We start from the raw sequence: 13,073 nt of genomic DNA on the forward strand, positions 1-13,073 counted from the left end.
CACATAGTGGCAGGAGCCCAGAGGTTTAGGCTATCCTCCACTGCTTTCCCAGGTGTATTACCAAGGAGCTGCTTCAGAAGTAGAGCAGCTGGGATTTGAACTGGCTCCTATATGGGATGCTGGCACTGCAGGCTGCAGATTAACCCTCTGGGCCACATTGCTGGCCCCGACAATATAATCTTAAGGACACCACTATGGTGTATGTGATCCGTTATTGATTAAAAAATCATGATGCAAGGCTATATTTATTAATGAAATATACAAAACTGCATAGAAATTCAAGACCTCATCCTGTTTGTAATTGTACCATCAGTCATGTTAGGTAATATACTTGATTTTACTTTAAATTAATCAAGCACTTCTGTTAGGAAAATAGATTTTCTCCTGTTTCATTTTTTGTGAAGATGATCATTCTCCCCTTCTCTCTGTACTCATACTTGAAATCTACTTTCTATTTAGTGAATGCTATTAGGTACAATTGGGCCAAGCCATGTACCTTCACCAGCATCTGCCTATTTTTTTTTTTCTAGTATGCTCAAAGGCATTGTAAGGGTAGAGGTATCCCTTTTGATATTAAAATTAATAAATTAGACCGAGAGTTGCAGGTTGGGGTTCAAAGTTACATTTCTATTTTTTTGTTTCTGAAAAGTTTGGGGTTCAGTGTAGGAAATCTTGATTTAACAACTCTGATTTTCCACTTCCATTGCAATGATAGAAATTTATTCTTTTTTAATATTCTATTTTGAGAAAGGCACTCTGAACTTGTAAGCCTTAACTTTATGCCATTGTATGGAATTTGAGTATTATAGAGTTAAATGTGGAGTTCTATTAGAATTGGAGGTCCATGGGCCGGTGCTGCGGCTTACTGTGGCGCTGGCATCCCGTGTGGGTGCTGGGTTCTAGTCTCGGTTGCTCCTCTTCTGGTCCAGCTCTCTGCTGTGGCCTGGAGGGCAGTAGAGGATGGCACAAGTGCTTGGGCCCCTGCACCCATGTGGGAGACCAGGAGGAAGCACCTGTCTCTTGGCTTCAGATTGGCGTAGTTCTGGCCATAGCGGCCATTTGGGGAGTGAACCAACGGAAGAAAGACCTTTCTGTCTCTCTCACTAACTCTGTCAAATAAATAAATAAATTAAAAAGGAATTGGAGGTCCATAATTATACAAGAGGTAATTTGTGTACAAATAATTCTTTTTTTATTTTCAGGTTTATACTAAACCTATTAGAGATTTTTCTGCAGAATCAATGTCTTTGGTAAGATGATATTTAATTTAATTTAGTTTATGTAGAGTTATACCTCCCACACAGAGACCTAGGTTTACATGCAAATATGTTTATAGTCTGATATACTTTATAGCTTGATTTTGAGATAGTTACTTTAATTTTTTTGAGATAGTTAATTTATAGGCTGATTTTTAAATTAATATTGATACAGTGGGATCTACTTTATAGTCTGAAATAGTATCAACAAAATGAGAAATGGTCTTCCCTATCATTTCTTATAATGTTATTTCTGATTTTTATATTTATATTGTAGTTATTATCTGATTGTTATGTTTTCTAAAATAGCTGCTTTTTTGAGTAAGCTATGCTTACATGAGAAAATTAAAAATTAGCTGTTGCTATATGAAAATATTATTAGTTTTAAACCAAATTGATTTCTTGTTTTTCATTATCATATTAAAACAGCTTATGTGCTGAATTTTATTTTAGCAAGTTATATAACTTTAAATTTTTATATTTTTGAGACATTTTGCTTTTTTTTTTTTTTTTTCATTTTTTCCAGTTTTGTAAGACTTTGTTATGGCAATAGGAAGGTCCCTATTTTGCTATTTGTAGCTGAGTTAAACTAAGAAAGATGGTAATTTGGTAATATTTAATAAAATAATTTTGTTCTACCTATTTTTAAACCTTTGATTTATAATGCAGACATAGCGTACAGAGACTTTTTTACTGGTTGACAATAACTACAAGACACATTTTAAACTCTGAATAGTATAACTAAAATCTGTTTTTTGGAGAAATTATAACAAATGAATTGCTGTACATTTTAAATTTGGAACAGCCCTAGGTATTAGTATGTGTCTAAATTGTTATAGACAAAAGTAAATGGAAAAGCTTCTGAACATAGCAAAAATGTGTTTTTAGTGGAAGACACATTCTAAAATAAGAAGCAGATTTATTTGCTTCTGTTTTCTTGACTGTAAAATGCTCATTTTGCATTTTAACATTTTTAAACTGAGCATGGTGTACCTTGGAATTGAGTTCAAGAAAACTATTAATTTTTATTGTCAGTATTTTCAATGATTTTCTGAAAGCCTGTTACTGTTTTTGTAATGTATTACTAACTGACTGGCCTATCTTTAGACTAGAGATGTTTATAGAACTTATATAAAATATATTATTTTGCAGTTAAGGAAGAGTTGCCCTTTTCAAGTGACTTGGGGCAATAATTAGATCTTACATTTTCTTGAGGATTTAAGAACCTTTGGCCCACTTACTCAATCTTAAGGACAACATTTAAACTATTCCCTGCATGCCTATCCAAGCTATTCTTTCAGGTCCCTGATTATATGATGTTATATCCAATCTCTTGTACATTCTATTCCCTCTGTGTTACTTACTCTTCACTATTTTGATTTGTTACCGTGTTCATAAAGCCTTTGATTCTTACATCATTTTTTTTGCCTAATTCCACTATACCTCCCTCAACACAAATATTTTTGTTCTTTGAAATGCAAACTGATTTGACTCTATTATATTTTTTTAAGGAATTGTCTTACATTATTGTGAGATCAAGGGAGACAAATTGTCTGGTACTTGTTGGGAATCTTTATGTAAATGTAATTACCATGTTACCAAGCATGAACTCATTCAAGTATAATAACCAATTAGTAAGAGAATAATTGTCAGTTTATTAATTTGTAATGAGAAATATAACTTATCTGCTGTACACACACACACATATGGACTGATTTACTGGGAACCCCAAATTAATAATTAGAAGTTGTTTGTTGGTTGTAATTTAATTACTATGGTTACTTAAATGTTAGAGCTATGATAGTCTTCTCCATTCATCAGGAAGATACTTATTAAGATAGACTACTAGGTCCAGTTATTTTGTCAGCTAAGCTTATATCTTCTTTCCTCAGTTCCATATGCTGACCATTCTTCTTTCATCATTGATGAGTTACAGCTTTCTTTTATATTAAAATTTGATTAGATTTCTAAGCCCTACGCCTCTTGTGTTTGACTTGAGGGATCATCTTCCTTGAAAAAAACTAATTAATTTTGATTTAATGTAAAATGTTAACTCTCAGAATGATGAGTAAGCTTATTTCCAGTTGGAGTAGGGATGTTTGGATGATGGGGACACCTGATTGAGACCTTTTAAGGATTTTAGTGTATCTCTGTTAATCTGTAGATACAGCTTTATAAACCACTCTTGCTTTTCTTTTAAATTTAAGCATAGTTGTTTCAGAGAATAATGTTCTGTTCTCTTATTATTTTTATTGTGTTGAAGCCATTTATGAATCAAAACCTGACTTCATTTAGGCCTAAGTAAAATTTTTCTAACAGTATGGGGGGTGGGGGTTATACCCTGAGTTTTAAAGTGATACTTAGGTTAAAAACCAGAGTGCAAATCTCTTAAATTTCTCAGAATTTGCTCTGTCTGATAACATCATGAATTCTTGTCTCCCAGTTATGATTTGTTTGCCAAATAAGTTTGGAAAATGCTAACTTAAAAATAGCTAAAGTAATCACTGAAAATCCCTTTAGAGGCTTTAATACTTCTGGAGTTACCATAGAAAGAAAAGTTCTCCCAAACTTACACGACATGGAATTCTTTATTGAAAGGACCAGTAATCCAATTGGCCTTTTAGGACTAATAAAAATGCTTCATTATTTCTAGTTAGTAAAGTTAGTAATACTCTTTTCTTAAATCTCTAACATTGAAGATATATCTGTTTTCTGTTATTGCTTCAGTTTTTACATTTATTATAAATTCACTATATTCTTTTATATTGAAGGTGTATTATGTTTCACCTAGAGTATAGGTTAATTGTGCTTTTATGAGCTGTTGTGCAAATGACATAATTTTTAAGCAGAGTTATGCCTGAGAAAAACTAGTTGATGTATGTAGGAAACTTTATCAGCTGCACAGTACCTTGTTTTAGACTATGGACTCTTTTATTTATTTTTTAGGAATTATTTTTATTTATTTGGAAGGCAAAGTTACAGAGAGGCAGAAGCAGAGAGAGAGGTCTTCCATCCATTGGTTCACTCTCCAGATGGTATGGCCTCTTTTAGACACTTACACAGATAAAATAGTTATATGGATTTGCTAATTTACAAATTTGATCGTAACATTATTCTAAAATGTAAATTAATATTGATGTATCACTGTCTTATCTTTCTTTAGATTCCAGCAACACATTATATATATACTCCCCTGAATCAGCTTAAAGGTGGTACAATTGTCAATGTCTATGGTGTCGTGAAGTTCTTTAAGCCTCCATATCTAAGCAAAGGAACTGGTATGTATTACAATTGGTATAGTCTTTATGTACTAAAACTGCATTATTGGTTTTAAACACAGATCCTCTGTTTTCTAAGTCTAAGAATAGAAGCTCAGTTATGGTTTATAATTATCAGACAACATAAAAGTATTTTTAGGGCCATTTTAATTTATAGAGTAAATATGGTATTGAGACTAAAGTCTAGTTTGACAGTAAGAATAAGTGAAAAGGATGCCAAACAACAATAAAAGATTCAGTGGTAAAGGTAAATACATAAATTTTTTTAAGGATCTATTTATTATTTATTTGAAAGAGAAGGAGAGGGAGAGGGAGGGAGGAAGGAGGGAGGGGCCTTCCATCTGCTGGCTCGCTCCCCAGTTGACTGCAACAGGCAGAGCTGCACCGATCTGAAGCCAGGAGCCAAGAGCTTCTTCCGAGTCTTCCACATGGGTGCAGGGGCCCAAGGACTTGGGCCATCTTTTACTGCTTTCCCAGGCCACAGCAGGGAGCTGGATCAGAAGTGGAGCAGCAGAGACTTGAACTGGCGCCCATATGGGATTCCAGCACTGCAGGCGGCAGCTCTACCTGCTGTGCCACAGTGCTGGCTCCCGTAAATAAACACAGAATACAGTAATAAATGAGTGGTGCATAATCACTTTTAATTTTGTTGTATACATTGAAAGGCAATGTAGAACAAATAGAAATATGCTAATGGATATATAATTAAAAAAATAAAACTTGTGACTTCAGTAATTATGGTGGTAGAAGTAAAAGTGTAGAATTTTTGTATTTGAAGTTAAATTGTCCTCATCATAAAATAAGTTGTTAGGACTAAAAGATGTTTTATGTAAACTACTTGATAATCAAAAAGAAAATAGTGCTATAAAATATACAAAAGAAGATAGAGTGAAAATAGAAACATAAGACAGTTATAAGACAGTTAGCAAATTGACAGTGTCCTTCCTGATCAGTAGTTAATTATAATTAAAGTCTCCCAATCCAAAGATACAGAATAGGTAAGAAGATTTAAAAAAAAAAAAAAAAAAGACCAACGTTAGATTTAAGGACACGTGTAGGCTAGAAGTGAAAGAATCAAGAATGTTTTCTACACAGATGATAAAACACCAAAAGAGGTAGGCGTGGCTGTAGTTGTTTTAGACAAATAGACTTTTAGATCAAAAATTGTCACCAGAGACCAAGGATGCTGTATAAATAATAAAAGGGTCAGTTCACCAGGAAAATGTTCTAATTACATATGTAGCCAACATCAACGCCTAATATATGAAGCAAACATTGTAGAACAGAACAGGGAGAAATAGCCTCACAATTATAGTAGATTTCAATATGTCACTTTAAATAAAGGATCCAATCAGAAGATCATTAAAGAAACAAATTGAACATTACTATGGACCAAATGGGTTTAACAGACATATAAAGAATACTCCACTGAACTGGAGCATAGTATACATTCTTAAATGCACATGGAATATTCTCCAGGATATATTAGGTCACAAAATGAGTCAGCAAATCTAAGATTGAAATAATGCCAAGTATCTTTTTCTGATCACAATGGAGTGAAATTAGAAATCAGTGGCAGGAATAAAAATTAGAAAATGCACAAATGCGTGCACATTAAGCAATAACTTTTTGAAAAATCACTGGGTCAAAGAAGAAATTCGAGAATATCTTGAGATAATCAAAAACGGAAAGAACATAGTGGAACTAATGCAGCAAAAACAGTCCTGAGAAGAAGCTTGACAGCAAATGTCTACATTGAAAAAGAACAATGCCAAATAAGCAACCTAAATTTACACCTCCAGTAACTGAAAAGTGAACAAACTAATAGCAAAATGAGCTTCAGAAGGAAGGAGAAAGTTAAGATCAGAGCAGAAATAGGGAATGAATGAATCAGTCAAAAACAAAACTAAGATTTTTTTTTTTAAATTGAAGTATTGATAGGCTTTTATCTACACTATGAAAAAAAAGACTCAGAATCAGAAATGAAAAAGGGTCTATGGTCATACCACCCCGAATGTGCACAATCTCATCTGATCTTAGAAGAAATGAAAGAGCAGACAGTCCAACTGACAACACAAAGGATCATAAGAGATTACTATAAAAAATTACATGTAAAAGAAATAGGATAATCTAGAAGAAATAAATGATATTCTAGAAACTTGTAACTTACCAATACCAAATCATGAGAAAATTAAAAATTCGACAGCTTATTACTAGTAAGGAGATTGAATCTGAAATTAAACACCCTCCTGCTCCCAAAAAAGTCCAGGACTGGATGACTTTACTGGTGAATTCTGCCGAATATTTAAAAAACAATGTCAGTCCTTCTCAAACTCTTCCAAAAACACTGGGAAGGAGGGAACATTTCCAAACTCATTTCTAGAGTCTAGCATTAACTTGATAGCAAAATCAAAGATTACAAAAAATAGAAGATGTGGTCCAGTATTGCCAGTGAACATAGATGCAGAAATTCTCAACAAAGTAGTTGCAAACAAATTCAGCAGGACAATTAAAGGATCATATACCTTGACCAAATAGATGTCAGCCTGCAAGGATAATTCACAATATAAAAGCAGTGTGATACACCGTCTTCACAGAAGGAGGATAGAAACTGCATGATCTTCTCAATTGACAAAATTCAACACTTTTATGATAAAAACAACCTAGAAATAAAAGGAAATCACCTGAATTTAATAAAAGTGACATGAAAAGCCCACAGCCAACATACTGAAGGAACAGTGAAATGCTGTCAGGATTCCCCCTAAGATCAGGAACAGAGCAAGGCTGCCTGTTTTCCTTACGTCTGGTCGGCATAATAGGAAAATTGCCAATCTGAGCAGTTAGACAAGAAAATAAAGTAGAAAGGCATTCAAATTTAAAAGAAGTAAAATTGTGTTTTCAGAGGACATGATCTCTATAGAAGACGCTAAATACTCCACATACACACACACCCTACCACACACAAAAGTGTTAAAGAACTAATGAACTAGTGAAATTGCAAGATCAATAGTTAACGTACAGAAAATATTTGTATTTCTGTATACACTAATGAACAATTTGAAAAGAGAATAATACATTCTCATTTTCAGTAGCATCAGGAACTATAAGATATTTAGTAATAAAATGAATCAAGGAAGTGAAAGATTTATGCAATGAGAAGTAGGAAACATTGCTGAAAGAAATTCGAGACTATATAAGTAAATGAAATGACATCTCGTGTTTACAGACTGGAAGACTTAAATATTGCTGAAATCTCCATACCACTCATAAAGATATACAGATTCAATGCAGTGTTCATCAGAATCCCAATGACATTTTTAATAGAAAATGAAAAATCTATGTAGAACCACAAAAGACCCCAAATAGCCAAAACAGTTTCATTGAGGAACAGAGAATGTATAATAGGTGAAGTGGAATAGCTCCTGCAAACTGTAACAGAGTGATTGGATTCAAGTACTGGCTCCACTCTCAATTGCAGCTTCCTATTAATGGTCACCATGGCAGGTAGGTAATTGTTTAAGTAGTTGGGTTTTGGCCATGCAGCAGGGAAACCTTCATTGAGTTTCTGGCTCCCAACTTTCCAAAGTTTCTAGTTCAACCCTGGCTGTTGCAGGCCTTTGGTGAGCGGACTGGCCGATTTTGTGTGTGTGTGTGTGTGTGAGAAAGAGGGGGTGGGGGAGATGCTCCCTCTAAAAATAGAACTATAAAAATCTTCCTGAGGATTCAAATGAGTTGAAGCTTGGATCTCATAGAGATACTTGTACTCTAATTTTCCTTGCCGCAGCATTCACATTATACAAGTTGCAGAAGCAACCTAAATGTCCAATGAGGGGTGCCTAGATAAAGAAAATATGGTGTATACATACATGGAATATCATTCATCTTTTAAAAAGAAATCTTGTCATTTGCAACAACATGGATGACCCCTGAAGGCAATGAACTGAGTGAAATAAGCCATTCACAGAAAGACAGATACCAAGTGATTTCACCTATATGAAGTATAAAGTAGTCCAACTCATAGAAATAAAAATTAAAATGATGGTAGCTAGAGATTGGAGAGAGGGAAGATGGAGAGCTGACTGTTCAGTGGATATAAAGTTTCAGTTATTTCAGAGCTCTATACATTGTGTATGTAGTTAACAGTACTTATAGCGAACTTTTAAAATTTGATAGAACACAACTCATGTTATATATTTTTACTCCATGCAACTCCCCCCAAAAAAGATAAATGAAGGAATTTGAAGATTAAGTTTAGACGTCCATGTCAATTTATGTATATATGCATATATATATAATGTTATATAAAATATGTCTATGTACTTATACACTTGGGTAGTTTTTAAGGTAAATGAAAAGATACAGCCCATAAATTTGTTAGATTATAACAAAATATTTAAACATATAATACAGTGCACCATGAATTTTATTTATTTATTTATTTTTTTGACAGGTAAAGTGGACAGTGAGAGAGAGACAGAGAGAAAAAGGTCTTCCTTTTTGCCATTGGTTCACCCTCCAATGGCCACTGCGGCCAGTGCATCGCGCTGATCTGAAGCCAGGAGCCAGACGCTTTTCCTTGTCTCCCATGCGGGTGCAGGGCCCAAGGACTTGGGCCATCCTCCACTGCCTTCCCGGGCCATAGCAGAGAGCTGGCCTGGAAGAGGGGCAACCGGGACTAGAACCTGGTATGCCGGCGCCGCAAGGTGGAGGATTAGCCTGTTAAGCCACGGCACCGGCCTAACACCATGAATTTTAGTTTATTGTGAACTAATAAGTGAACAGAAAGCATTTCACCTTGATTTAAATTAGTGTTAAGATTGATTACAGCATCTCAGCTGTTCTAAAAGAAATCCATCATTTAAAAAGGCAATATTATTTTATAAAGAACTGAAAAATACTACTGATTGAACTATGTTTGATGTTTAATTTTGTAAGATGTTGCCATATTTCAGAGGTGTTAAAAATATGAAACCATGAATGCTGTTGATGAAACACTATCTTTACTGCATGCCAGGAGCTCTGTTCATGCTAGAACACAAAGATGTCACTGAATCATGATTAAATCATTTTATTTATAAAGATACACGTATTATTGAGGAATGAGCTAGGAGTGTATACTTGAGTAGGTCAAGTAGGGGAGATGTCTGTTTTCTTCCACAAGGTCATATTAATATGACATAAAACCATTTTCTGTATAAATGACAATATGAGGACTCTTTTCTTTTTTTTCTTTTTTTCTTTTTTTTTTTTTTTTTTTTTGACAGGCAGAGTGGATAGTGAGAGAGAGAGAGACAAAGAGAAAGGTCTTCCTTTTTGCCGTTGGTTCACCCTCCAATGGCCGCTGCGGCCGGCTCATCGCGCTGATCCGAAGCCAGGAGCCAGGAGCTTCTCCTGGTCTCCCATGCAGGTGCAGGGCCCAAGGACTTGGGCCATTCTCCGCTATCTTCCCTGGGCCATAGCAGAGAGCTGGCGTGGAAGAGGGGCAACTGGGATAGAATCCGGCGCCCCAACCGGGACTAGAACCCTGTGTACCGGCGCTGCAAGGCGGAGGATTAGCCTGTTAAGCCACGGCGCCAGCCAATATGGGGACTCTTAAATACAGAGATAATTTTGAAATAAACTCTGGACCAATGTGAAGACTGAAAGGTGTGTTTTCTGAAAAATCTTTGATTTCTGTTTTAGAGAAAAGGAAACATTAAACACTAAAGTTGAATCAGAGAAATTTTTGTTTATGAATTTCTCAAGTATTTTCATACTAGCTTTACATTTCCCAAAACTACATTCCACTGTACCAGCATCTCACTCAATGTATACTCCTATCCTTTTTCCTTTGTAGTTTTCTCTGACCATCAAAATTTTCCTCGAATTTTACATGTGCTGCTTCTTGGAATTAGCCATAAAGGTTGGTCACTATGATCCTTGTAGAGTTGTTACAGCTGCTTGCGTTTGGCTTGTCAACGTTAGGAATAAGCTACATTACTGTTAGCAATGCCCAGCTAACTTGGTAGGAGATATAATTTAAAAAGGCTGTTGTCCTTGACATATTGTAACTTGTCATTGAAAAATTTTAAATAAATGATCAGCAAATATATCATTTTCAAAAGCAACCTAGAAATGATTAGAACAAAATGATACTGTTCTTAAAACAGTATAATCATATTTTATTTTGATAATAAATCCTGCATAAAAAAGCAAAAGCTATGGGAGACAATATTTATCATATTTATATATATCTTCTATATCTCAAGTGTGTATATATATACGTATGTCAAATCTTACCTATATTTAGTTGGATCCAGTTCCTTCCATTCTTTGATAACAGATTCATGGCTAGTAATGAGCCATCTGTTCTGACAGACATAATGTTTGTTCTGAGATACTAAATTAAAATGAATGTCATCAATTTTATCTGAATGTAGTCATCAAACCATCAAAAATCCATCTTCAGGCATAGCAGGTATCTTTACTACTAGCCAGACAGTAGAATTTGAGAACTATCCTTCTTATAGCTTTAGTTATATTTTTATTTCTGTTGATAGAACTCATCCTTCAACAGGAGTAAGTGCTACAGGAAAGTCAGATACCACATATTTGTCAGGAAAGCATCAACTTCATCAGTATTACTGTAGAGAACTACTGGAATAAATGTATAGCAACAGTCCACAGCTGTGCCTTTAAAAAAACATGTAAAGCAGTATTTTAGAAATACAGAGCCACAGTCTGAATAACATATAAATACATATAACTACTTATGTGGAGGAAAATTACCTGCATCAACCCAAATTTAGATAGGTAGTTATAAAAATTTATTATCCATCAGCTAGAATTTTTCATTAAAGTTCATTTTACAAATGTTAGGTTCAGTGTAGTGGGTGAGTTAGGTGCAATTTGCCATGCTTATTCCTTGACTATAATTTTTCTTGAAAACTTTGTTCTCATCCTGAGTAGTAATTATTACATAGGACCCTTAGCGTGCTATCTTCTTTCTGGTACCAATCTTATTCTAGAAACAAATGCTTATTTTTCCAAGGTTTATACTGAAACTTAAAGGAGTTTTAGCTTTTATGCTTACAGAAGTCTCTCAGTCATTTTAAAAGATCAGGGGGCCGGCGCTGTGGCGCAGCGGGTTAAGGCCCTGGCCTGAAGCGCCAGTATCCCATATGGGTGTCGGTTTTAGTCCCTGCTGCTCGTCTTCTGATCTGGCTCTCTGCTATAGCATGAGAAAGCAGTGGAAAATGGCCCAGGTCCTTGGTCCCCTGCACCTGCGTGGGAGACCCGGAGGAAGCTCCTGGCTTCAGATCGGCACAGCTCCAGCCGTTGTGGCCATTTGGGGAGTGAACCATCAGATCGAAGACCTCTCTCTCTCTGCCTCTCCTCTCTCTGTGTAACTCTTTCAAATAAATAAATCTTAAAAAAAAAAAAAAAAAAGATTGTGTAACACTATAGATACTAACACTCTATACCAGTTATGGTAAGATTCATCATGGAAACAAAAAAAATTCCTGAAAGTTATGGAATCAACATACATTAAAATGTCATTGTATAATCAAGCTTAACTTTAATAGTGGCTCATCATGAATATTAATATGACCTGTGTGATATAGGAAGACAAAGGAATTCCCTGTTTTGTAGGACTGTTGAGATTTTATAGTTGATATTCTTTGTTGTCTTTGTTCATGCTTTTAGCAGAGACACTGGGATGAATTTCCTAATATGTGGTACATTTCTTCAGAAGAGGACTGTTTAGATGCTGCCCAATTTTTAATCATGGAGCAGCATTTTTATGTTTATCTTTACAGGAATTTTGGAGGGTTCTTTTTGCATTCTTATCTGTGGCAAGGAGTGAGATTAAAAGAAAAAGGAGTCTCACATTTTATATATTCTCAAGAACTTCCCTTTTAAACAGTTCAGTATCCATTTTTGTTTTTATCTTTTATTGTAAATTGCAAAGAGAAAGCCCAATTTAGCTTTGTTTGTAATTTGATTATAGCAAGGTTGTCGGGGGCCTATCTCTAGTGATCTTAAAATGTTTCAGTTTATGACTTTTCACTTTCATAAGGTCTAATGTTGATACCCATTTAGAGAGCTGCTTTTTGTGTTCTCAGAAGTTATTGAAGACCCCAATGAGCTTTTATTTATGTGGATCATAGTTTAGATATTTAACATTAAAAATTAAAAATTTAATTCATTAAAAATTATATTACTTGCCTAACATAAGTAACATGAAACAGATGGATAGACCAGTGGAACAAAATAGAAACACCAGAAATCAATCCAAACATCTACAGCCAACTTATGTTTGATCAAGGATCTAAAACCAAGTCCTGGAGCAAGGACAGTCTATTCAATAAATGGTGCTGGGAAAACTGGATTTCCACGTGCAGAAGCATGAAGCAAGACTCCTACCTTACACCTTACACAAAAATCCACTCAACATGTATTAAAGACCTAAATCTATGACCCAACACCATCAAATTATTGGATAACATTGGAGAAACCCTGCAAAATATCGGCACTGGCAAAGACTTCTTGGAAAAGA

The 13,073-nt window shown here is 34.9% G+C and overlaps 1 protein-coding gene across 11 annotated transcripts in view; it reads left to right on the forward strand.

The window, feature by feature from the left end:
- The window catches only part of POT1 (protection of telomeres 1), a 120,461-nt gene that overhangs the window by 34,015 nt on the left and 73,373 nt on the right, over window positions 1-13,073 (forward strand). For 9 of the 11 annotated variants that reach the window (XM_062204576.1, XM_062204527.1, XM_062204634.1 and 6 more), the window contains 2 exons: window positions 1,203-1,250; window positions 4,420-4,534. In XM_062204576.1, coding sequence (XP_062060560.1) covers window positions 1,203-1,250; window positions 4,420-4,534 — 163 coding nt within the window. The remainder of the gene's footprint in view (window positions 1-1,202; window positions 1,251-4,419; window positions 4,535-13,073) is intronic. The other 2 variants (XM_062204928.1, XM_062205089.1) reach the window with 1 other exon arrangement.

Source organism: Lepus europaeus, chromosome 1, assembly GCF_033115175.1.
Source record: "Lepus europaeus isolate LE1 chromosome 1, mLepTim1.pri, whole genome shotgun sequence".
In the NCBI taxonomy this organism is placed as follows: domain Eukaryota; kingdom Metazoa; phylum Chordata; class Mammalia; order Lagomorpha; family Leporidae; genus Lepus; species Lepus europaeus.